Below are 27,744 nucleotides of genomic sequence, written 5' to 3' on the forward strand. Positions count from 1 at the left end.
CCTACACCCTATATCTCCCTAACTATATTAACTGTTGGTCTTGGCAATTTAGTTTCCTACAGCAACAAAACTTAATGCTTCAAAGACCTGACTAAAAGCAGGATTTCATGTTTTCTCCTCACACCACCAAGACCTCTAACATTTCAACTACAGATCTTCATTAAAATGTGATGAGGAACCTATCCTAGCCTGACCAAGACCACCATCAATTACATCTTTCCCTCTCTCATTATCAGCAATAACAAGCTTCTTTGGTTGAGGCTCACGCCTAGCCACCAACCTAAGCGAAAACCTAGTTGGAGTTGTAACAATCCCTCCACCACCAGACGAGACTTCACCCACATTATTAACTTTCTTGCCCCACACCCATCTCAGCTTTCTATTTACAGCTCTCTTTAGCCTCTTAACCCTCTCTTTAATCACTTCTAAAACCTGAGCAATGGGGACATTGGACCCCAATCCAATATCATCCCACATTGCAGAGATTTTCTCCAAATTATCATCATGTACCCCAATTGGAACACCCTTCCCATTAACCCCTACTTCAACATCAACAATACCCTCTAAGTTTCCACCTCTACGATCTCCCCCTCTTCCCTATCTTCATCTACCCTGTCAATTAACAGTGGTTGCACCTCTGCCAAACTATCACCAATAGCTCCCTCATCAACAGCTTCACCACATGCCCCATTGCCATCCACAATAGAAAGCATACTTTTATCTTCTTTATCTTTCTCTACAACTATCCCCCCAACAATGGAGGTAAAAGCTCGCAATTGTCCAGGCCCATAGGAATTGGAGGCGACGGAAGCTTAACTTCATCTACTGAGTCACCATCCTCCGCCCTTGAAGAGAAGGTAAAGGACTCAGCGACCGGAAGTATTTGGATTGGTACAATGTCATCCCCCACCCCTTCTTCAATGACCACGATCGGAAGGCCTTGGTCTTTAGCTGTAACCCTCGGACCCCATAACAGCCTCCTTCGAGCAGCCCTTCTAAATGGCAAGAAAGTTACCATACTAGAAGTTAAACCGCTAATGCTAACCAAGCCCCCCCAAGTCAAGCAATGGATAAATGTTAACCCCACATGATACTTGGTTGATAGGGACAACTATGTCCCCAAAGATGATCTCCCCGCCACCCTTAGGGATAGGATTTGCTTTCCCCATATCCCCCTTAATTGTCTTTGAATGTCTTTATCACCTTGGTCAGCACTTCCACCACCTCTTTTTAGGCTTGTGGATCCCACCTCACGTCTTTGAAGGGTCACTTGGTCTCTCACACAGATTTTCAAAATATTGAAACCATATTTCTCGACACTATTTGAAGGTGTGCTTTATTTTGATTGTTTAGAGCTCTAACCACACCCAAAAATAAATGTTGTAACTTACAGCAATATATGGTTGAATTAGAAATTTCGTATTTACTATTTCGGCTTTGGTTCATAAAAATAGAGTAAGAGAAAATGTTAAAAAAAGAGAAAATTGTGTAAAAAAATATAGTGCCATAAAATAGTTGTGCAAAAAAATATTTAGTTTGGATTTAGCCACAAAATGGGTGCGTACAAATGCAACTACACCTATTTTGTTGGGTTGTTTACTAAGGCCGTATGTTGTTCATATGCCCACTTTTTCTTGTGTACTGCTTTTTTTTTTAGATTGATGTACTCTGCTTTCATTTCCTCAATAAAATTTAGTTAAAGCTATTAAAAAAAACAAAAAAACCATTTATGCATATATATAAGGGGCAAATGGCGGATTGTATTGGATTGCATATTGTGAGACTGTTTATCCTTGTCACAAGAAGGTCACAATTACTCGTAGTTATTTAGATATCAAATTGGATGGCTTGGAGTGTGCAAATAATAATAATAAATAAATAAATAATACTTGGATAGGTAAGTAATCTACTAATAAATTTTTTCGACTCTACAAATATCTTGTTGGGGTTCAAAGGAGATATATCCAACAATGTATTGACAACAAAAGGTTTTGGAGGAAGTCCATTCCAGCATATGTGGGATGCACCAATCTAGATAAGTTGCATGAGTAGAGAGTTGATTGTATGTGATTGTATACTATGAGACTATTTATCTTTATCACACGGAAGTTATAATTACTCGTATCTATTAGATGTCAAATTGGATGGCTTGGGCATATAACTAAAAATAAAAAAAATTACTTGGACATGTAAGTAATGTAACTAATAAATTTATATGACTATATGAATACCTTGTTGGGGCTCAAAGGAGTCATATCCAACAATGAACTGGATGTCTAAGTAATCACCTAATAAGTTTATATGATTATGCGAATACCTTGTTGGGGCTCAAATGAGACATCCAACAATTAATTGACGGGCCTTTGTGGCTTCATATTGTTTGACATATCAAAAAAGATACCATTTTTTTTTTTTTGGGTAATTCAATGGGGAAGACAGGTATTATCCATTTTTTCAAATGGTTTAGGAGTTATTTTTTTTAAGGAGTTACTAGGGTGGTGTCAATGGAAATGGAAACCACAACGTGGTGACTAAGACTGACAATAAAATTTGAAACTCAATAAATGGTACAGATCTTGCGGATCTATGAACACTTATTTGTAAAGCAAAACGGATGGTCTAGATAACTTATTACAAAATACATTATATTTAGAGCTTGAATTTTTTTTTTTTCACAACCATAATGTTCAAGTCGAGATAATCAAGGTAAAGGTTTTCCAATGCTTGACTTGCAATCTTTGATGAGTTATGAATTGAGGATTGCTGCAGCCCTAAATTTCAAAGAAAATCTATTTTTATTGTTAAAATAGTAAAATAGTTTTATAATATTTCACAATCAAGTCCCACATATTGAGAGTGTATTTTATATTTAAATTTTATTATCCTATCAATATATCATATTGATTTCTTGGAATTGATACTTCTCACCATCACATTTATAAATATACCAAAAATTAAATAAAATGAGTAAAATACCCCCTAATTTTTTAAAATTCATGGGAAATTTTGTTTATTTTATTGAACTTGATTATAATAATATATTATATTTTTAAAATAGATTATAATTTTATATTATAATAAGTGTATTATGTTGAGAAATGTGGATAACCAAAAATTGAGCCTATTTAAAAGTATAGAAACGTAATAAAAATTCAAATATAATATTATAAAATGTAAGGGACTATTTTATATTGTGAAAAAAGAATTTTCTAGTAATTTTTCAAAATAAATCAGTTATTTTGCACTTATCTTGAACATTTATATTTTAATTTTAGATAATTATTTATTTTGTTATTTATATGAGTCAAGCAACAAAATTTGGTCTCTCCAATGTTCGCAAAAAATGGGCAAATCAACCCGCATCTGCCCGAGTTACTTGGACCCTCCCAGAAGGCGAGGCCAATTAAGCACGGGTTTGGCATTATTAATAACTATAAGTATAATTGCAAGATTATTACCATAATAATTTGTTATTTATATCCTATATTATGATTTAATGATACATTTTGTTTTAACTTTTTCTCATAGATTTTAAAAGTGAAATAAATAACATTGTCTTTGATACAATACTCATCAGGAAACTAAAACTCTTTAAAAAATAAATTATGAATTTTTGTGGTCGTTAATTTTATTTATGACCACTCTTTTAAAGAACTTTTAAAGCTATCAAAATAAATTTTCTTCACAATAAATAATTTTTTATTATCACTTTTAAATAATAGCTTTATTTTTGTTATTTATTAATTTCAGTTTTCTTAAAAAGTAAGTTTTTTTTTGTGTTGCTATAATTTCTAAAATTATATTAAATTTTAAATTTTACTATAAGTTTCCAAAATATCTTAAACAAAATACATTCTACAAAAAAATGAGCCAATTCTACTTTCTTGGATTTTTTGTGTAGTTTACAAATTTCAAGTACAACGCTTTATGTTGTATCTATTACAAAAGTAGAAACTTATATTTATAAATTTTAATTTTACTGCTTCAAAACCTTATTTTACACATTTTCACTTTTTAAGAGTTTTAAGCCATAAAAATTGAGTTCATCTTCCATGCTTTAGAAGTAGTTGCTTATCATTCTCTCAATTGTAATAATGTAGTGTATATTGGCATCTCTCTGGGTTATTGTTCTCTCGTTATCTTTTATAGTTAATATAACCATAAGCTTTTTTTGTTATTAATAAAGTTTGTTTGCTTTCATATTATATGCATGTAATATGGTTTTCACACACAACTTCTTAATGATATGGTGTTGACTATTACAAAGTTCTTTTTTGTGTTATTGCTGATTTTCATTTAATACATTGTCAATTGTTGATCAAGTTACAGGAGGTTAATAGCAAAAAATAAAAATAAATACAGTTAGCTGAAATATAGTCGCCGGCTTTCCATAGAATATGGATAGCGTATTGATAGATCGTGAGGTAATTCAAAAGGCACATAGATATATATGAGAAAGCCTTGATTGCATAGTTTATTATTCTTACGTGCAACACAATTTTCCATTTTACTCATAATCGTTATATCACCATTATATTGAAAAAGCATAGAAATTGTTTTAATGTCTCAATGAAACAAGGTAGTCACACACTCGAAAGTAAAGGGATAAATTTAAAACTAAGAAAAGTTTTGCACCACTACAATTTCAAATTCAGCAAACAAAGAAGAATAACGGACCCTTAAAATTCACATCTCATCGATCATTGCCTCCAACTTAAATCTTCAAAGTAGTCGAACAAGACGTTTACTTTCTCGTCCAAGCGACTAAGGTGGGTCTCTCTAAAACATACCTCACGTGGCAATAATAATATCTCTTTCCCTTGCGGCTTTTTATATTAATTGTGGTGAAGTGATAGTCACTCAAAATGAGAGTCTTACCCAACAAAAGATATGAGGACAAATAGCTATTCTTTATTTTGCGAATCCATGATACATTAAGATCTAGGGGAAATATCCTCGTACCTTCTATTTTTTGTTTTCATATCTCAATATACCAAAAGATTTAAAATATATCTCTTAACCCCCTGACTAACTTTACCCACTTTTAACTATTTCTTTAGCCCTAACAAATATAAAAAAAGTCATGCTCATTCTAAACCCTTCATCTCTTTACGTGATATATTCTCCTAAATTTCTCTCTTTAACATTCACCATCTTTGTCTCTCTAACGGGGAGAGGTAGAGTGAGAGATGCAGGGAAGAGAGAGTGGTAAAATAGGTAGAGAGAGGGATTTAGGAGAAAATCATGTAAAAAAAGAAAAAAGATGGTGTTTAGGAAGGATATGTCATTCTTATATTTGTTTGGAGCAAAAAGATAAGTTTAAAAGGGATAAAGTTAGCTTAAAGGGTTCAAATATATAAAACTTGGAATTTTTATGATCAAGTATATGTTTTGAAGCCTTAGGTCTATTGAGATATAAAACTTAAAAATGGGAGTATGGAGATACTTTCCCTAAGATCTACTCCCATCACCTCCACCCACTGCTTCGTCTTCTTGCATGCTAAAACCCAAATCACATCTTTGTAATTTTCATTGTCCACGACTCTATAAGAAACCTTAACATTACGCTCTCGGAGTGCACAAAACACGTCTTTGGATTGTACCCTAAATGGAGTATCAATTGCCTCCCATTTCTCTTTCCTTATGTCATAAGATACAATAACATCATGTTTTGCAAAATCTTCGGATAAGCCATACCATGGTGTTCCAATACACAATGATGGATAATAGATAATTTCAACATCTATTGAATGCAATCTCCACAATGATGAATCGAAGATCCAACCCTGCTTCTCCTTTAACAATCTTTCAGTTGTCACGATCTTGAAGTGGCGGGTCATGGGATCGAAATGAAAACCAATAGACAACCAATAATATTTCAGTGCTTGTGAGGGGACAAAGAAAAATTCTATGCGCTAGAGGGTTTCCTACTGCAAATCTCATTGGTTTTGATTGTAACTCAAAACAAGCAAGGCTATTACTGATGCGAGGACGCCTCAATGCGCTTCCATGTTAAAACACAATATCTCTATAGAAAGAAGTGTTCTCAGAGCAAAAATCACTGAAATAGGCCAAACCCCAAGCTTTGCCTTTTGCTCTCTCTGAAGAAGAGAGAAAGATGGACGGAAGATGAGAGACAAGCAAGGATGAAGTAATGACTAGTGAGAAGACATTCCCATGATTGCTAAGAGCTATGAATCTGCATAATGGCTCTAATGGAAGAGCTTCTAAGATCTTCCATGAGGGAGTGAGGTCTGAGATGCTTTGGATTCCCAGTCCTCCATCTCTCTCGTCTATAATTTACTATTTGTAGAAAACCAAAAGAACTTCACAAACTATTCCATCCAACTTTAACTCGTTTTTAGGCTTAAAATATGACCATGGAGCAAGGTCATCCATCTGGATTTTATACATGGAAGAAGAAGAACCAGTTGTACAAAAGCGATCCCAAGCATTGGAAGGTCATTTTCTATTGAAGCACTAATTGGATGAGGTTCTCTAGAACCAAGTTTTGTAATTTAATGGACTTCATCAAACTCGAAGATTATTAAATTACATGAGATTAATGCCTAAAAAGTATATCATCATAACGTACAATATTGTTGTCAATTATTCATCATTCATAAGTTCATTACGTTACAAGAGATTAATAACAACAACAATAATAATATTGTTGCCAATTATTCATCATTCGTAAGTTCATTACGTTACAAGAGATTAATAACAACAATAATAACATAATACAATCAGTTCATACGTATGAGAAAGTCGTAATTGCTTATTATATTCCTAGGTGCGTTAATTCAACTAATCACTAAACTTAGAGAGAGAAAGAATTAATCACTATCCAAACTCTTCCCAATAGGTGAAAATCAACATTAATTTCGCCTACCCTCATCACCATCCAAACTTCATCGCACAGTTATAGTTGTCTGTTAGTGTTTCAATTTTCATTTTTTTTTTCTACAAATCCAAATTACTTGAAAGATGGATTCAGGTCAGATCTGGACCGGATCCACCTGCACTTAGATCCGATCTAGATTTCACTTAAGACCGAACTTTTGGGGTCTTGGTCCAGACTTTTTCGATAATTGAATCCGAATAGGGTCCGAACAGATCCGGATCGGGTCAATTCTCACCCCTACTCACCATTAAAGTTTTCTTTCTTTTTAATGAAGCTCCCCACCATTAAAGTTAGTTGTTGTTCTTCGTACCAAACATACATGAAATTTTCAAAACTTCTAGCTTGTTAGCAACCACATGGGTGCAAAAAGCAAACCCCTAAAATCAAATAAAATGTATTCCATGGATAAAAATAAAATTTGTGCATGGATGAGCATCAGCCATCTTGAAAATAAATATAAATATATTTCCATGGATAAGCATTATCCTTTAAAAAACCAGAAGAAGATAAAGCACGTAAAAATTCAAAAATAAAATAAAAGCATTTATATCAAACCGCATGCTTGATTGTTTTACAGGCCAGTATTAGTTCTTCGCACCTGAAAACATCAAAAGCTTCACATGGGTGCAAATAGTAAACACCTAAAATGAAATAAAATGTATTCCATGGATAAAAATAAAATTTACGCATGGATGAGTATCAGCTATCTTGAAAATACATATAAATATATTATCATGGATAAGCATTATCATTTCAAGAGCGTGTGGTTTCCATAAAGTTGCAACTTTAAACAATCCAATTAAGGTGCACCTTCAAATTTTATCATAATATATAATTTTGAAGTAAAATGTTCTTAGGATTTTATCAAAATCTATTTTTATATCTAATTATAAAATTTTAAATTCCAAAAATGGTTAAAATCAAGTAGATCTATAAACACATGAAAATCTTGAAAGTGGATGGTGTAGATAATATGTTGTAAGATGCACTATTTTTGAGACTCAAAATCGTTTTATTTTTTATATTCATATATCTCGATGTTGAGATGATCAATCACATGGTTTTTCAACATTAAAATAACCTTTTTCGATGGATTTTGTAGGTGCATCCATAGTTTTACATTTTACTGTTGCAACCTTATATAAATTTTTTCCTTTCAAAGAACCACAAGGTAAAGCGCATAACTCTTCTAAAGGTCTAAGAACTTCACCCCTAAACCGTATCGTCTTTATTTCCTTTCTAAGTTGGATTTCATGTTAATAATCCCATAAATATGGGAGTAATGAGATCATTGATAAGAATTGAGTCTTTTTGATATGGTAAGCATCTAAAATCAATCCAATATACTCACTATCTCTAATTAGGATATAGAAACAAAATTATGATATGTTTAGATAAAGATTGATTTTGTTGATATGATAAGTATTTCCCTCTTGATTTATTTTGTTGATCTCTCTCTAAATGAAAATTTAAGAAACCACACGCTATATAAACAAAAATGAGGAATGAAAAATTGAGAACCCACGCACTATAGAAACAAAAATGAGGTAGGTGTAGTTTGTACACGCACTAATTTGAGAAGGAATAACATGTATAGATATTTTAGGATAGAGATGGATATATTCATGACAAGATATTTTAAAGAAGGAAAAAGTTTATATAAGGTTGCAACCTTACCTCTATAGCTACAAATGCACCACAAAAATCTATCGAAAAAGATAGTTTTAATGTTGAAAAACCCTTTGATTGATCATCTCGACCTCGAGATGTATGACTATGAAAAATAAAAAGTTTTTAAGTCTCAGAAATAGTGCATAATACAACATATTATCTATCCCGTCTATTTTCAAGATTTTCAAGTGTTTATAGACCTACTTGATTTTAACCATTTTTTAAATTTAAAATTTTATAATCAGATATAAATATAAAGTTTGAAATAATCTTAAAAACATTTTACATCAAAATTATATACCATGATAAAATTTGAAGGTGTACCTTACCTCTATAACTATGGATGGTATGCAACAATTTTATAAAAAGACTGAAGTTGCCATGTGCCTACTCTCTCTCTTACAAAAAAAAAGTATCTTTCTCTCTCTCTTCCTCTCCAAAAAGTCTATCTCCTCTCTGCTTCTCTCAAAATATCCGTACTCTCTCTCTCTTTTGTTTCTCTCTTGAAAATATCTGTATTTTCTATCTTCCCTTAATATTGGGAATGGTACGTTTAGTTTATATCGAGCACTAATTTGAGGAAAAAAGATGTTTCTCTTTGTCATGCACTAATTTTAAAAAAAATATCTCTTTTTTTTAAAAAAAATCTCCCTATTTTCCACGTGCTAATATTTATATTATTATTTATTATATTATATATAATATTTATAAGTAATGATCAGACCCTCGAACACCCATGTGTATGACTCTAAATGATCACCATTAAATTTGGCACAGATCTCTAGAAAAGTTATCACATAGGTATATGATTTGACTTTTCTAGATATTTATGCAAAATTTAATGATGATCCTTTGGGATCCTACACACATGTGTGGGAGGGTCTCACAAGGTCATTTTCCAATATTTATTATACGTAATATATAAATATCTTATATTGTACTATATGTTATCTATAATATATATTTCTTATATTATATATAATATATAAATATCTTATATTATATTATAATAAATATTATATTATATGTTATATATAATATAAATATTATATATAATATATTATGTTATATATATTGTATATTTATATTTAGGAAAATTACCACAAATATACCTTAATTTTCGTCTATTTAGAGAAAAAAACTATCAATTTTCATAAACCTCACCCATTTTAAGTACAGTAAAAATTAACCCGTCATTAGAAATGTTGTAAACCCACTCATGTTACTAATGTTATATGGCATTTTAAGTACACTAAAAACTAACCCACGTTATACGGCCCTCAAAATCCCGTAAACCCCTTTCTCCTTCTTTCATCTATTTTCTTTTTATTTTTATCTCTTCTTTCTTTCTATTTTTTTTATGTTTATCTCTTCTTTCTCTCTAACTCTTTTTATGTTTATCTCTTTTTTTTTCTAACTTTTTTTAAATTATCTCTTATTTCTTTCTAATTCTTTTTAATATTTATCTCTTATTTCTCTCTCTATTTTTTTTTCTTCTTTCTCTCTCTATTTTTTTTCTCTTCTTTCTCTCTCTGCTTACTTCATCAACTCAACAAACACGATTCTAACGTGATACAAATTTGATTCTTTCTAATTTTCATGAGAGATAGGATTGAAGAAGTTTTTATAGGCCTGAGTAAGGTACTCACACGTTGTTATACAAATCTCATGGGAGAGAAAGAGAGTTAGAGAGAGAAAAATGAGATAAATATTAAAAAGAATTAGAGAGATAAAAAAGAATTAGAGAGAAAAATAAGAGATAAATGTTAAAAGCATTAGAGAGAGAAAGAAGATAAATTATAAAAAGAATTAGTGATAAATATAAATAGAGAAAAGCGTTTATGGTAAGTGCCGTAATTGTGCTTCACGGTAATAGTACTATCATGAAAATTATTTTGGTAAAAAAGATTCCATAATTGAACACATCGGGTATGGGTGAGGTTTATGAAAGTTCAGGTTTTTATTGAAGTTTAGGTTTTTTTTTTCTTCTTTTTTCTAAATAGAAGAAATATATTTATGATAGTTTTCCTTATTTTGATAAAAAAGCTCAAAATTGAAAAAAAAAATGTGAGTGAGGTTTATGAAAGTTAAGGGTTTTTTCTAAATAGATGAAAATTGAGGGTTTTTTCTATATAGATGAAAATTGAGGTATATTTTTGTGATAATTTCCCTCATATTTATAATGTATATATATATATTATCAAACATAATATCGAGAACTTTTTTAACATTCCAGCAGGTTATGAAACACATAGATCTAGTAGACAATATTTTGATGTCAGACGGTAAAACGCATAAAAATTATTATTTTTAATTAATATTTGCTATTTTTAAAACCGGCCATATAACTTTTATTTTTTAGTTAAAATAATACTTTAACATGATTATGATTTTTTGTAAAAAAAAAAATGTGGCTTACATGGGTTGTATGAAAACCTTGCCATGAATTGTATAATAAAAGGAGTTGAAAAACTACTATTAGTTTGATAACAAGAAAGTGTCTTCGTAGAAGTGGAAAACTTATTACTGTGTTTGATAAAAAAATAGAAGTTCAAATAGGGTCCTCACGCTACTGTTCAAATTTCTATTACAAAAGTTTAAAATTGGAAACTTCGTTTTAGAACTTCAACCCCGAACCTCAGTTCTTCTTCTCTTCTCTTCTCCTCGTTCTTACCTTCCCATCTTCAGCTGAGCACCCCTCTCTTCGCAGCACGACCCCTTTCTTCTGTTCTTCGCATTCAGCCGCTGAGTGACCCCTCTCTTTGCAGCACGCCACTATCCCAGGCAGACTTCTCTCTTCACACGCACATCCCAGGCAGACTTCTCTCTTCACACGCACAGCCCTCGCCCTCGCCCTCGCCCTCGCTAGGGTTTAGTCAGCTGTTCTTAAGCTCTGATCCTTGCTATTGATCTTGAGGTATGCTATTGACTCTTATTCTCTCTGTTATTGATCTGCGTGTTTGTTCTTGAGAGAAGCAAAGAGCTCTTATTCTTTCTGTGTTATTGATCTCTGTGTTTGTTCTTGAGCTCTTGAAGCAAAGAGCTCCAATTCTCTCTGTGTTATTGATTTTGAGGTATGCTATTGACTCTGATTTACTTCATCCTATGATCCTTCCTATTGAGCTCTGATATGTGTTCTTCATCTTTCTCGAGGTATTTGCCCCCGATTGTCCTAACCACAGCAAATCGTATTGATGTGTTTTATTTAATAAAATCAGAGTGAATAGCATACCTTTTATTTCTGATTTTACAGATTTTTTGCAACAGCCGAATAGATCAGAGCTTAGTTACAAAAAAAAAAGAGCTCAGTTCAAACTGATTATTCAAACAGTTTGTAATAAAATCTGAGTCCTTTTTTATTGTGTTTATTTGGCGATTTTACAGATTTTTAGCAACAGCCCAATAGATCAGAGCTCAGTTACAAACTGATTATTTAAACAGTTTGTAGTAAAATCTGAGTCCTTTTTTTTTTTTTGTGTTTATTTAGAGATTTTACAGAATTTTCGCAACAGCCCAATAGATCAGAGCTCAGTTACAAACAAAAATAGAGCTCAGTTACAAACTGATTATTCAAACAGTTTGTAATAAAATCTGAGTCCTTTTTTTTTTGTGTTTATTTGGCAATTTTACAGATTTTTTGCAACAGCTCAATAGATCAGAGCTCAGTTACAAAAAAAAAATAGAGCTCAGTTACAAACTGATTATTCAAATAGTTTGTAATAAAATCCGAGTCCTTTTTTTTTTGTGTTTATTTGGTGATTTTACAGATTTTTCGCAACAGCCCAATAGATCAGAGCTCAGTTGCAAAAAAAATAGAGTTCAGTTACAAACTGATTATTGAAACAGCTTGTAATAAAATCTAAGTTCTTTTTTTTTGTGTTTATTTGGCGACTTTACAGATTTTTCACAACAACCCAATAGATCAGAGCTCAGTTACAAAAAAAATAGAGCTCAGTTACAAACTGATCATTCAAGCAGTTTGTAATAAAATCTGAGTCTTTTTTTTTTTTTTTGTGTTTATTTGGCGATTTTACAGATTTTTCACAACAACCCAATAGATCAGAGCTCAGTTACAAAAAAAATAGAGCTCAGTTACAAACTGATTATTCAAACAGTTTGTACTAAAACATGAGTCCTTTTTTTTTGTGTTTATTTGGCTCATTGGGTTACTTAGCAGAGACTTTGATGAGTTGATTAAGATTTTTCTGAGTTGCAAGGGGGTGAGTTCCTTCTCTTGAGCGCCATTATCAAACATTGGGTAAAGCAAAGTGATTAGGTCTTGTGAAATTTGTTAATAGATTGCATCTTACTCGAGTTAGGCATTTCATGTTTTTCTTATTGGCATATTTTGAGTTAATTTGCAGCATGTGTGTTAAAATTAAAGGTTCTTGGCATGAGTGACATGATTTCATCTTACTGAGTTATTTTGAGTTCCTTCTTGGCATGATTGCATCTTACTGGGTGATTAGAGGTTCTTGGTGTTCACTTTCGTGTTTTTTTTTTTTTCTTATTCATTCTTGTAAAGTGGCTAAATAAATAGATTGAATATACGATTGGTTTCAGGAAGATGGCAGCCTAATATATTTTTAATTGGTTTCTACGAGGTTTTTGTTTTTTGGTTCTTGGTTATTTGAGCCGTTTTGGTTATTTCAATTCCTTCTTATTTAATATTTTTGTTACTGATCTATGGTTATTTTATTTGATCCTTTCTAGTTGGAGTTTATCATACTCGTTCTTTTGCTTTTCAGCTTTTGGAATTTGCTTTGTTGAGTCGTTCCAACAATGACTTCAGCAAAGTGTTAACAAAACAAAGAGGTAAAAATACTGAAAAAGCAGCAAATGAATTCAACTTGTGGCTATTTTTTATGTTTTTTGAAAAACTACAAGAGTTTCTCAATGCATATGGTGTGGGAGTTTTTTTATTGAGTAGATAACTATAGGAATATTATTTTTTTGTTCATTTTTTATGTTTGGGTTTGTTGAATTTTACTTAGTTCCAATTATGAATGTTGTAGCTACCATGCTCTTTTTGTTACCTTTCTTTTTTTAATGAATAATGCTTATGGGTTCATGAAATCTGATATATTTTTTCTAAGATATACACCTATGATGTGCGTTTGTTTATATCTTTTTATGCAAACAAGATGTGCATGAATTACAATTTTTTTTTATTTTTTTATCACGGGCATTTTCAATTATGTAAGTTTAAACTATTACAGGTTATTGTTGAATGGCCTGGTTTTGTACATGGTTATATATGGATGCATGAATTGTGAATGTTGCTTGAATGCATCACAAATATCTTAACAGATAACATACAAATGTTGTGTGCCGTTATAATCTTAGAGAGAGAGAGAGAACACACAAATGTTGTGTGCATGGCTTGTGAATGACGTATATTTTTGAATTGCGGGTGACGTACATTTTTTAGGTTGGGATATGGATGCATTAGTGGTGCATGTAAGTAATGCTCAAATTATTACAGGTTATTGTTGAATGGGCTGATTTCTTATTGCTTGCATTGTGCATGTGTGTTTGAATGGGCTGATTTCTTACTGCTTGCATTTTCAATTATGTATGGTTAAACTATTACATGTTATTGTTGAATGGGTTGCTTTTGTACATGGGTATATATGGATGCATGAATTGTGAATGTTGCTTGATGCATCACAAATGTCTTAACAGATAACATACAAATGTTGTGTGCCATTATAATCTTAGAAAGAGAGAAAGAGAACACACAAATGTTGTGTGCATGACTTGTGAATGACATATATTTTTTAATTGTGAATGATGTATGTCTTTTAGGTTGGGATATGGATGCATCAGTGGTGAATATAAGTAGTACTCAAGTTATTACAGGTTATTGTTGAATGAGCTGATTTCTTACTGCTTGCATTGTGTATGTGTGTTTGAATGGCTGCTTGCATTTTCAATTATGTATGTTTAAACTATTACAAGTGATTGTTGAATGGGCTGGTTTTGTACATGGTTATATATGGATGCATGCATTGTGAATGTTGCTTGGCATGCATCACAAATATCTTAATAGATAACATATTAACATATAAATGTTGTGTGCCATTATAATTTTAGAGAGAGAGAGAGCAGAGATAGAAAGAGAGAGAACATAGAGAGAAAGAGAGAACAGACAAATGTTATGTGCATAACTTGTGAATGATGTATATTTTTGAATTATGATTGACATATTTTTAGGGTTGGGATATGGATGCATCAGTGGTGAATGTAAGTAGTGCTCAAGTTATTACAGAAAAATAATATTGTACTTTACTTTCAATTGATATTGTATTCCAAAAAACAATATTTTACAAATTAATAAAATAGGGCGACGAGAAAGGCCCTCCTGGGCGAAAAATAATCATGCGACGATATATCTTTTTGTCGCTGCTGTATTATTAAGCCAAAATCAGACATTTTAGGAATCCAGGACATCAATCGATCTGGTACCTGAAGTCCAAACCTCGACTCTGGTAAGGGTCCAAGAACTTTTAGTTAAATAATATTTTATATAATATTTTAATAATATTTAATTATTTAAATATATAATATTTAATATATATTTAAATAAATATAATTATATATTTTAGCTATAATCGAATATAATATAACAAATTTCTCAAGAATTTTCACAATATGAAATATGATATTTTTGGAGAAGTTCTTTTCCCTATAAAGTTTGATGTTGCCTCCCATTCCTCTTTCCTAATGTCATAAGATACAATAACATCATGTCTTGCAGAATCTTCGAATAAGCCATACCATACTGTTCCAATGCACAATGATGGATAATAGATAATTTCAACATCTATTGAACGCAATCGCCACAATGATGAATCGAAGATCCAACCCTGCTTCTCCTTTAACAATCTTTTAGTTGCCACGATCTTGAAGTGGCGGGTCATGGGATCGAAATGAAAACCAATAGACAACCATTAACATTTCGGTGCTGGTGAGGGGACAAAGAAAAATTCTGTGCGCTAGAGGGTTTCCTACTGCAAATATCATTGATTTTGATTGTAACTCGAAACAAGCAAGGCTATTACTGATGCGAGGATGCCTCAATGCGCTTCCATGTTAAAACACAATATCTCTATGGAAAGAAGTGTTCTCAGCAAAAAAATCACTAGAATATGCCAAACCCCAAGCTCTGCCTCTTGCTCTCTCTGAAGAACAGAGAAAGATAGACGGAGGGTGAGAGACATGCAGGGATGAAGGAATGACCAGCGAGAAGACATTCCCATGATTTGCTAAGAGCTCTGAATTTGCATAATGGCTCTAATGGAAGAGATTTTAAGATCTTCCATGAGGGAGCAAGGTGTGAGATGCTTTGGATTCAAGTCCTCCATCTCTCTCGTCTATAATCTACTATTTGTAGAAAACCAAAAGAACTTCACCAACTATTCCATCCAAACTCTAACTTGTTTTTAGGCTTAAAAAATGACCATGGAGCAAGGTCATCCGTTTGGATTTTATACATGGAAGAAGAAGAACACGAGCTGTACAAAAGCGATCCCAAGCATTGGAAGGTTCTTTAGGAACCAAGTTTTGTAATTTAAGCCAAAATCAGACTTTATAGGGAAAAAAAACTTCTCCAAGAATGTAATATTTCATATTATGAAAATTCTTGAGAAATCTGTTATATTATATTATAACTAAAATGAGAAATGATCTTATAGGACTGTCCCCCACCCATGTGTGTAGGACTCAAAGGATCACCATTAAATTTGGCACGAATCTATAGAAATCCATACCCATGTCATAACTTTTTTAGAGATCCGTGCCAACTTTACTGGTGATCCATTGGGGTCTTACACACATGGGTGGGGGAGGGTCCTACAGAATCATTACTCTATCTAAAATATATAGTTATATTTATTTAAATATAAATTAAATATTATTAAAATATTATATATTAAATATTATTTAAATAATAACACTATTTAAATAATAGTTTTTGAACTCTTACCAGACCCGGGTCGGGTCTGGACTTCAGGTACCTAGTCGATTGATGTCCTGCTTTCCTACAATATTTGATTTTGGCTTAATAATACAGCGACGACAAAAAGATACATCGTTGCATGATTATTTTTTGCCCGGGAGGGCCTTTCTCATCGCCCTATTTTATATCTGAGTCTGTGTAGAGAGAAAAATCTCACTCAACACAGCCCAAACACAGATCAAGAATTGTTCAGTTTGGAAATTTCATTCATATGTTTCAGTTAACTCTATCTAGATTTTTTTGTGGGAAAAAAATTAAAGAGAGAGAGAGAGAGAGAGAGAGAGAGAGAGAGAAGATTGCATATAATCAAGAACGACTGAAAGGTGTACGTGTCTACCTCTTCTGAAGTGTGGTTGAGCCATTGTGGGTAGAATTTCGTCAATTGTTGAGGTGAGAAGGCCCATTTTGTTTGCATCAAAGATCAAGAATTGTTCATTTTGAAAATTTTGCACAGAGAAAAATTATGAATAGGGATGAGATTGTAAAGAGATGGAGAGAAGAGAGGTGGATTTAGAAACTAAAAATAAGGTTTGGAAGAGATGGAGAGAGAGTTTGGGCTGTGTTGAGTGACATTTCTCTCTCTACGCAGACTCTGATATAAAATAGGGCGACGAGAAAGGCCCTACCGAGAAAAAAATATTCATGCGACGATGTATCTTTCGTCGCCGCTGTATTATTGAGCCAAAATCAGACATTGTAGGAAACTAGGACATCAATCGACCCTGTACCTGAAGTCTAGACCCGACCCGGGTCTGGTAAGGGTCCAAAAACTATTATTTAAATAGTGTTATTATTTAAATAATATTTAATATATAATATTTTAATAATATTTAATTTATGTTTAAATAATATAATTATATATTTTAGTTATACTATAATATAATGTAACAAAATTCTCAAGAATTTTCACAATATGAAATATTATATTCTTGGAGAAGTTCTTTTTCCCTATAAAGTCTGATTTTGGCTTAAATTACAAAACTTGGTTCCTATAGAACCTCATCCAATTAGCTCTTCAATAGAAAATGACCTTCCAATGCTTGGGATCGCTTTTGTACGGCTGGTTCCTCTACTTCCATGTATAAATCCAGAAGGATGACCTTGCTCCATGGCATTTTTGAAGCCTAAAAACGAGTTAGAGTTGGATGGAATAGCTTGTGAAGTTTTTTTGGGTTTCTACAAATGGTAAATTATAGACAAGAGAGATGGACGACTTAGAATCCAAAGCATCTCACACCTCTCTTCCTCATGGAAGATCTTTGAAGCTCTTCCATTAGAGCCATTATACAGATTCAAAGCTGTTAGCAAATCATGGGAATGTCTTCTCACTGGTCATTCCTTCATCCTTGCCTCTCTCTCATCCTTCGTCCATCTTTCTCTCTTCTTTAGAGAGAGCAAAATGCAGCGCTTGGGGTTTGGTATATTCCAGTGATTTTTGCTCCGAGAACACTTCTTTCTACAGAGATATTGTGTTTCAACATGGAAGCGCATCGAGGCGTCCTCCCATCAATAATAGCCTTGCTTGTTTCGAGTTACAATAAAAACCAATGAGATTTACAGTTGGAAATCCTCTAACGCACATAATTTTTCTTTGTCCCCTCACCAGCACCGAAATGTTATTGGTTGTTTATTGGTTTTCATTTTGATCCCATGACCCGCCACTTCAAGATCGTGGCAACTGAAAGATTCTTAAAGGAGAAGTAGGGTTGAATCTTCAGTTCATCAATGCGGAGATGGCGTCCAATAGATGTTGAAATTATCTATTATCCATCATTGTGTATTGGAATAGTATGGTATGGCTTATTCGAAGATTCTGCAAAACATGATGTTATTGTATCTTATGACATACGGAAAGAGGAATGTGAGGCAAAATTAAACTTTATAGGGAAAAAGAACTTCTTCAATAATTTAATATTTCATATTGTGAAAATTCTTGAGAAATCTGTTATATTATATTATATTATAACGAAAATATAAATTAAATATTATATATTAAATGTTATTATTTAATAATAACACTATTTAAATAATAGTTTTTGTACCCTTACCAGACTCAGGTTAGGTCTAGAGTTCAGGTACCGGGTCGATTGAAGTCTTTGTTTCCTACAATGTCTGATTTTGGTTTAATAATACAGCGGCAGCAAAAAGATACATCGTCGCATGATTATTTTCTCTCGGGAGGTCCTTTCTTATAGCCCTATTTTATATCAAAGTCTGCGTAGGGAGAAAAATCTCACTCATGTATTTTCATGTTCCTCTTAAAGCATTTGAAATTAGGCAACTATTAGTATCTATCAGAGTTATCAGGATTGTATCGGATTATCAGTGGCCACTATGGTGGAGCCTAGGGTTCTGAACTGGTTTGTCCACCAAATTGAATGGATCTGGTTGAATATCTAGCTCGATACTTTGGGCCGGCAGGTCAACCAGTGTAGATTGTACCAGCCGGTTCTGATGCTGCAGGGTTTCCTGGCAGAACTTATTTTTTTAATGTTTTCTTGCTATTTGGTGTAATTTGTCTGGATTCTTTTGTCCTTTTGTGTACGTTTAGGGGTATTGCGGTCCGTATTGTGGTCCAAAACACCTTCTCCAAGGGATTTGAGGGTCTAAAACCTAGGGTTTAGAGAGGGATTTTTATGAATCTGTATTACCTCTCTCTCTACCCCAAAATTTAGCAAATAGGATTTTATGTGCTTCCAGCTACTAGATCTCCATTTTTTGGGAGTGATTCAAGGGACCTTTACAATCTTATTTTGATTGAGTCTAAACTTTGGAAACAAATTTTTTGTTTTCAAGGCCTTGATTCATCAATTGCTAGTTTCGTAATCTAATGGTTTTGTAAAGGGGTTTTCTTTTGGGTATTTGACCTTCTATTCTCCTTTTATTCCAACATATTTGTGTTTTTCTATTTTTAATTAATTTTAAAATTTGACCGGTCTGACTAGTGAATGGGTCAAGTTTGACTGGTCCGATTGAACATGTGCTCTGTGGGTACAGTGCTGAAATATTGGTGTATATCTCCTCCTGAACTGAGTTCATTTGTATGGTTGGAGGTTATCGGCTTCTCTGATAGCTTTAGTCAATGTGGATGCCCCTTTACTCAGGTGAATCTTTGAGGCTTGAGACAATGGTTGATTTGTAGTTTGAGACCTTTATGTGTTTTCCAATAACTAGGATCATATCTTGAATTGTGCTCATCATGACTGTAGAAATAATCCCAACTTCATTTTATTTACTGGATATGCTTCTTTCAGGAGTTCATGATATAAATGGATTGGCTATCCCATAATGAATGACCTTACGACATCAAAATAACATGTAGGGGTAAATAATCTGAGAAATTAGAACCATAAATATATTTCACCCTTAGTTTTCGTAGGTTGCTTTGGGGTTCCATTGCTTTTTACTTTTTAGCTGTATAAAACAAACAGGGGAACTATTTGTGAACAAAAGGATTGAGAATAACAGGAAAACCATAATAAGAAAGTTTGAACATAGTGTAAATCAGAGGAAGGGCAAATAAGTTGGGTATGGAGGGAGCGTCGGTGAAGGGAGGGAGGGTGGTGGGGCTGACATGTTTGTTGTAATTGCAGGGTTAGTAGAAATAAGAGAAGAAATATGAGTGAGCAAGGAAAAAAAAAAACTGAAAAAATATGTTGCCATAAAAAATCATGTTATTCTCTCCTTATGTTTTACCTGAATCTTGATTTAAAAAGAATAAAATATTAAAGAGAAGAAATAGGACTTGGCAAAATGCAAAAAAAAAAGACACTGAAAAATTTAGAAAATGCTTTGACCTGTCTCCACCTTTGAAGTAATTTTCACGCTAGATATGATTTATACCAGGTTATTTAAGTTCAGTTTAATAAATTTGTTCATTCAATGGGTATGTAATCTTTTGACTTATACGCTTATGCGCCTGGGCTTCTCATAGATTACTGTCCTTTCACCTAACATTATTTCTAAGAGCTAAAGTAGAGATTCATAACCCCATAAGCAAGATAGAGATGTAAAAGCTCAAATCACTGTTAAATTGACCTCTTCTTTTCTATGTTTACTTTTTTCTCAAGATGTTGCAGTAACCAATCACGCATCTGTCCAAACCATCTGTAATTGCTGATATCTTCAACCATTATGGAGGATTCTCGCCTTTGTCAAAAATGTCGAAAAGAAAGTATCCTGCAAGATCCTTCACCGGGACATTGGTGTGCAGTTCTTGTGGGTTAGAGCATGATGGTACCAATTTTGTGTCACCTTTCGAAGGTTATGGAGAAAATCAGAGAAGCTTTGGACCATTAGTGAATTGCCTCACTTATTTTAGCATTGTATTTAATGATCGTCGAATCCATATTAAAGGAGAATATACAATTACAAAGATCAAAAGAAGGTAAGAATTATTACTTTATTTTCTTCTTGCAATGGATAGTTGTCATTTGGTTATTTGGATTTAAGGTAGTAACTTTACTCCGAAAATCTCTCCTTTATTCTTTTAAAAATAGTGAATTCTCATTATTTGGCAATAAGGTTTACTGGTTTTGCCTTATTGATTTCCTAGTAGTTTCAAATGATTGTTTTTGGGCTTGGTTTACAGATATAACTACCTGATTGATTATGAAGTAATGGCCGTCTAAGTCTTGAACCTAGTATAAATCTTGATGCTATTTACCTTATGTTAGGCTCATGCTAAAAAGGCTCTTGATGGAATCAGTTTTGTCCTTGGACTATCAGAAGCAAGAGTCCGTGATGTGAAAGAGATGGTAGAAAGTATCACGGACGGGGAATGGGGTATGGGAAGATGGTTTTCTATGCTTATTGGTGCCTGTGTTTGTGTGGTAGCCTGCCAGAAAAAGTTACCCTTCACTATGACAAAGATTGCGGTATGTAGTTGGTCATTTCTTAAATGGTACTTGGTATCTTGCGACTTTTTTTCATCAAAGTAAGGTTTTAGTAGTTCCTGGTGGATTTTATGTTTCTTCTAGTTTCTTTGTTTAACTTTTTATGAAGGATCAAACCTTGCAAACTTTTTTTCTTGATGAGTTATCTACCTTGAAACTTGTTTGGGGCATGAATCATAAGTTATTTACCTCGAAACGAAAGACCAATCCTTTTCAAAGTTTGATTCCTCAATAGTTTGCACAATTTTGTATGTCTCATTTGTTCTTGTCAATAATTTTGTATATCTCATTTGTTCTTGTCAATAGGTACCACAGTACTTTTCCTCCATTCATTTTTTTTGTTCCCAACACCTTTTTGAACAGCTTGGTCCACCAGTCAATGCCAATCTTCCTTATGCACTTCCAAACCTCTATAGGGATATCATTTAGTTCTAAGGCCTTTCCTATCTTCATCCTTTTCGAAGCTTCTTTCATTTCCGATTTCCTAACGCTTTGAATGAATCTATGACCTCCGCCCTCATTTATGCCAACGGCTTCTCCTATCGATATGTTCCCATTGTGTTCGTCATTCAGCAATTTTTTAAAATAAACACTCCGGCTTCTGTTGACCTCTTCATCCTTCACCAAGACCCTGATCCTCACTCTTAATGCATTTTTGAGAATTAATATAAGGAATCTAATAATAAGATACATCTAGTTGCACAAAGTGCAGACAAACAGAATCAGCATTTTTGCATGATTTGTTTAGAAAAAAAAAACAATAAATAAAGAATTTATCAAATGCATATCCATAATAGTATATAAACGCACACATGTCCACATGCACACACAAAGACACATAAATATGTGCATGCATATATACTATATAGAGTTGTAGCCTATAGATGTGAAATTTGTCCAATTCACATGAAGCAAGCCATGTGTAAAAGGAGATTGCTCATTCTAACATACTATGGGAAGACAATTCACCAAAACAAAAATAATAAAAACTCTTCCCTTGAGATATTTTATGTAGCCTCATAAAACAAAAAAGCTTTTCCATGAAGTAAGCAAAACTCAAAATATGTTCCATGAAACAACATCGCATACAACGGTTGCATGAATATTTGGCCTGAAAAAGTAAACATAAATGTTATGAAATACTAACCAGTTGCAGATCCAAAAACTTCCGAACTTTGATGTACATTCTCCCCAGCTCATCAACATCACAATTTGAGGCTGCCTGCAGCAACAAATAAAATACCATGTGCGCAAAATTGAAGTCAATAAGAGAAAATTCAATAATCATTCTACAAAGTGATCAAGAAAACCAGGAATAACATAATGTATAAACACCAACAACAAGACAACAACAACACATCTGTTGGTCAAGAAAAACCCGCTTAGCCAAAAAAGATATAAAAAAGTTATGATTCATGCCCAAAAGGAGTTTCGCGGTAAATAACTCATCAAGAAAAAAAGGTTGCAAGGTTTGGTCCATCGTACAAAGTTAAACAAAGAAACTAGAAGAAACATAAAATCCACCAGGAACTACTAAAATCTTACTTTGGTGAAAAAAAAGGTCACTAGATACCAAATACCATTTAAGAAATGACGAACTACATACCGCAATCTTTGTCATAGTGAAGGGTAGCTTTTTCTGGCGGGCTACCACACAAACACAGGCACCAATAAGCACAGAAAACCATCTTCCCAAACCCCATTCCCCATCCGTGATACTTTCTACCATCTCTTTCACATCACGGACTCTTGCTTCTGATAGTCCAAGGACAGAACTGATTCCATCAAGAGCCTTTTTAGCATGAGCCTGACATAAGGTAAACAACATCAAGATTTATACTAGGTTCAAGACTTAGACGGCCATTACTTCATAATCAATCAAATAGTTATATCTGTAAACCAAGCGCAAAAACAATCATTTGAAACTACTAGGAAATCAATAAGGCAAAACTAGTAAACCTTATTGCCAAATAATGAGAATTCGCCATTTCAAGAAGAATAAAGAGATTTTTGGAGTAAAGTTACTACCTTAAATCCAAATGACAACTATCCATTGGAAGAAGAAAAGAAAGTAATAATTCTTACCTTCTTTTGATCTTTGTAATTGTATTCTCCATTAATATGGATTCGAAGACCATTAATTATTGCGTTAAAATAAGTGGGGCGATTCACTGATGATCCAAAGCTTCTCTAATTTTCTCCATAACCTTAGAAAATGCTTTGACCCGTCTTCGCCTTTGAAGTAATTTTCAGAGTCTAGATATGATTTATACCAGGTTATTTAAGTTCAGTTTAATAAATTTCTTCATTCAATGGGTATGTAATCTTGGACTTATACGCTTATGCGCCTGGGCTTCTCATATATTACTGTCCTTTCACCTGACATTATTTCTTAGCGCTAGAGTAGAGATTCATAACCCAATACGCAAGATAGAGATGTAAAAGCTCAAATCACTGTTAAATTGATCTCTTTTTTTATATGTTTACTTTTTTCTCAGGATGTTGCAGTAACCAGGCACGCATCTGTCCAAACGATGTGTAATTGCTGATATCTTCAACCATTATGGAGGATTCTGGCCTTTGTCGAAAATGTCGAAAAAGAAGTATCATACAAGATCCCTTCACCGGGACACTGGTGTGCAATTCTTGTGGGTTAGAGCATGATGGTACCAATTTTGTGTCACCTTCCGAAGGTTATGGAGAAAATCAGAGAAGCTTTGGACCATCAGTGAATCGCCCCACTTATTTCAGCGCTGTAATTAATGGTCGTCGAATCCATATTAAAGGAGAATACAATTACAAAGATCAAAAGAAGGTAAGAATTGTTTCTTTATTTTCTTCTTGCAATGGATAGCTGTCATTTGGTTATTTGGATTTAAGGGAGTAACTTTACTCCAAAAATCGCCTTTACTCTTCTTGAAATGGCGAATTTTCATTATTTGGCAGTAAGGTTTACTGGTTTTGCCTTATTGATTTCCTAGTAGTTTCAAATGATTGTTTTTGGGCTTGGTTTGGCTTGGTTTATAGATATAACTATTTGATTGATTATGAAGTAATGGCCGTCTAAGTCGTGAACCTAGTATAAATCTTGATGTTGTTTACCTTATGTCAGGCTCATGCTAAAAAGGCTCTTGATGGAATCAGTTCTGTCCTTGGACTATCAGAAGCAAGAGTCCGTGATGTGAAAGAGATGGTAGAAAGTATCACGGATGGGGAATGGGGTTTGGGAAGATGGTTTTCTGTGCTTATTGGTGCCTGTGTTTGTGTGGTAGCCCGCCAAAAAAAGCTACCCTTCACTATGACAAAGATTGCGGTATGTAGTTGGTCATTTTTTAAATGGTACTTGGTATCTTGTGACCTTTTTTTTCACCAAAGTAAGATTTTAGTAGTTCCTGGTGGATTTTATGTTTCTTCTAGTATCTTTGTTTAACTTTGTACGATGGACCAAACCTTGCAACCTTTTTTTCTTGATGAGTTATTTACCTCGAAACTCCTTTTGGGCATGAATCATAACTTTTTTATATCTTTTTTTGCTAAGTGGGTTTTTCTTGACCAACAGATGTGCTGTTGTTGTCTTGTTGTTGGTGTTTATACATTATGTTATTCATGGTTTTCTTGATCACTTTGTAGAATGATTATTGAATTTTCTCTTATTGACTTCAATTTTGCGCACATGGTATTTTATTTGTTGTTGCAGGCAGCCTCAAATTGTGATGTTGATGAGTTGGGGAGAATGTACATCAAAGTTCGGAAGTTTTTGGATCTGCAACTGGTTAGTATTTCATAACATTTATGTTTACTTTTTCAGGCCAAATATTCATGCAACCGTTGTATGCGATGTTGTGTCATGGAACATATTTTGAGTTTTGCTTACTTCATGGAAAAGCTTTTTTGTTTTATGAGGCTACAAAAAATATCTCAAGGGAAGAGTTTTTATTATTTTTGTTTTGGTGAATTGTCTTCCCATAGTATGTTGGAATGAGCAATCTCCTTTTACACCTGGCTTGTTTCATGTGAATTGGACAAATTTCACATCTATAGGCTACAACTCTATATAGTATATATGCATGCACATATTTATGTGTCTTTGTGTGTGCATGTGGACATGTGTGCGTTTATATACTATTATGGATATGCATTTGATAAATTCTTTATTTATTGTTTTTTTTTTCTAAACAAATCATGCAAAAATGCTGATTCTGTTTGTCTGCACTTTGTGCAACTAGATGTATCTTATTATTAGATTCCTTATATTAATTCTAAAAAATGCATTAAGAGTGAGGATCAGGGTCTTGGTGAAGGATGAAGAGGTCAACAGAAGCTGGAGTGTTTATTTTAAAAAATTGCTGAATGACGAACACAATGGGAACATATCGATAGAAGAAACCGTTTGCATAAATGAGGGTGGAGGTCATAGATACATTCACAACATTAGGATATCAGTAGTGAAAGAAGCTTTAAAAAGGATGAAGATGGGAAAGGCTTTAGGACTAAGGTATGAAACGAGTGTATCAAAAAACTGATTTAGTTTTATGCCAGAGAGGTCAGTAATCGAGGCTACTTACCTACGTAAGCGACTTATTGAGAAGTTTAGGGCGAAGGGAATACCTCCACATGATCTCTAGTAATCGAGAGAAAGCCTATGATTGTTTACATCGACATTTGATTTGGTGGGTGTTGGAAAGGAAAGGAGTCTCTAGATACTACATCGACTTGGTGAGAGATATGTATGATCGAGCGCCAACTAGTGTACGAATTACTAATGGAGAGATGAGCGTTCGGTGATAATAGGTCTACCTCAGGGGTCAGCGTTGAGCCCATACCTCTTTCTCTTAGTTATGGACGACTTAACTAAACACCTATAAGATGAGGTAACGTGGTGCATGTTGCTCGTAGATGACATAGTTTGATCGATGAGACCCGAAACGACGTCAACACAAAGTTTAGAGAGGGATGCTTTGATCTAAAGGTTTTCAAATTAGTCGGAGTAAGACAAAGTATATGGAATGCAAGTTTAGTAATAATAGGAGTACAGATGAGGAAGGGATAGAATTCAAAATGAATACATTTGAAAAAATTTACGTGTGGCATCAATAGGCGATAAGATGAGAGAGAGTAGACTTAGGTTGGCTAGCCATGTGTGGTGCAGACCTCGTACAACACTGTTAGGAGGTGCGAATTAATTCAAGTGGAAGGCTCAAAACGTGCAAGGGGTAGGCCCAAAAGAACATGGATGGAAATAATGAGAAAAGATATGGGGACTTATGGCCTCACTGAGGGTAATAGAGCAGAAGAGCAGAATGACGGACCATGATTTGTGTAGCCGATCCCAATTAGTTGAAAAACATTTTTGACGATGATGATGTTAATTATCATAAAGCCAAAAATAATATTGCAATGATGATATGGGATTTATGTTTGAATGTTGTCTAGTTAAATAATGACTGCTTTCTTGTTTCTTTTACACACATATATACAAGAAACAACCAACTCAGCATCTAGGTGCCGCCTTATCTAGGCCTAGGCAGGCCGCCTTCCTGTGTGGAAAGTCCCAAGAGCCCACCTGGGTGGGCGCCCAGGAACCTCCATAAAGATGGCAGAAAAACCTTTTGTGGGGGCATTTTGGGTCATTTTGACCCATGAAAAGCAGGGGGAAAGGGGGTATGCTAACCCCCAAAGTAAAGGGGGAAAAGAAAATCTCTTCCTATGCCCTAGAAACACCCAAAGTTGATCGATTTTGCAATTTTTTTGAATCAAGTAGATACCCTGGGATAGCTAGATCTAGTACTGGATTTTGAAAAGTTTGTAGAATCATCCAAAATCTTACAATATCTTATTTCAATCATCTTTAAGGTCCAAGTGAGGTTATTAGAAGACTTTTGGGTGATTTTGAGCTTGATAGGCTACTGAAACATTGAAGATCAGACATCTAAAACATAGAAAACTTGAAGATCTCCACTTTCTTTTCTTTTGTATTCCCTCATCTTGTATTGTTCATTTGGTCTTATTGGAGACTTGGAGTCTATTGGGCCTATGGGCTATGGATTATGTAGTATGGACACTAAATCACTAGTACAATATGGACATGTCTTGTTTTTCACTATTTCAGTTATTCAAAGAATCAAAATTTTCAGTGATTTGAATGTGTTTCAACATTTATGTTTATATATATATATATATATATATATATGTGTGTGTGTGTGTGTGTGTGGACAACAAATATATGCATATATGTGTATATATCACACTTCTGT

General features: G+C 33.5%; 1 protein-coding gene across 18 annotated transcripts in view; it reads left to right on the plus strand.

Moving 5' to 3' along the window:
* The first annotated feature begins 11,059 nt into the window (after positions 1 to 11,059).
* The window catches only part of LOC18445721 (plant-specific TFIIB-related protein PTF2), a 59,296-nt gene continuing 42,611 nt past the window's right edge, over positions 11,060 to 27,744 (plus strand). Inside the window, exons 1-7 of one of the 18 annotated variants that reach the window (XM_088858215.1) lie at positions 11,161 to 11,492; positions 13,324 to 13,390; positions 20,666 to 20,982; positions 21,272 to 21,472; positions 23,989 to 24,305; positions 24,603 to 24,803; positions 25,188 to 25,262. In XM_088858215.1, coding sequence (XP_088714341.1) covers positions 24,054 to 24,305; positions 24,603 to 24,803; positions 25,188 to 25,262 — 528 coding nt within the window. In that variant the 5' untranslated portion in view covers positions 11,161 to 11,492; positions 13,324 to 13,390; positions 20,666 to 20,982; positions 21,272 to 21,472; positions 23,989 to 24,053. Of the gene's footprint in view, positions 11,493 to 13,323; positions 13,391 to 19,592; positions 19,700 to 20,665; positions 20,983 to 21,186; positions 21,473 to 23,655; positions 23,767 to 23,988; positions 24,306 to 24,602; positions 24,804 to 25,187; positions 25,263 to 27,744 lie in introns of those variants that run through there. The other 17 variants (XM_020674445.2, XM_088858218.1, XM_088858217.1 and 14 more) reach the window with 17 other exon arrangements.

Source organism: Amborella trichopoda, chromosome 2 (genome assembly GCF_054954075.1).
Source record: "Amborella trichopoda isolate Santa Cruz 75 chromosome 2, AtrichopodaSantaCruz75HAP2 v2.0, whole genome shotgun sequence".
Taxonomy (NCBI): domain Eukaryota; kingdom Viridiplantae; phylum Streptophyta; class Magnoliopsida; order Amborellales; family Amborellaceae; genus Amborella; species Amborella trichopoda.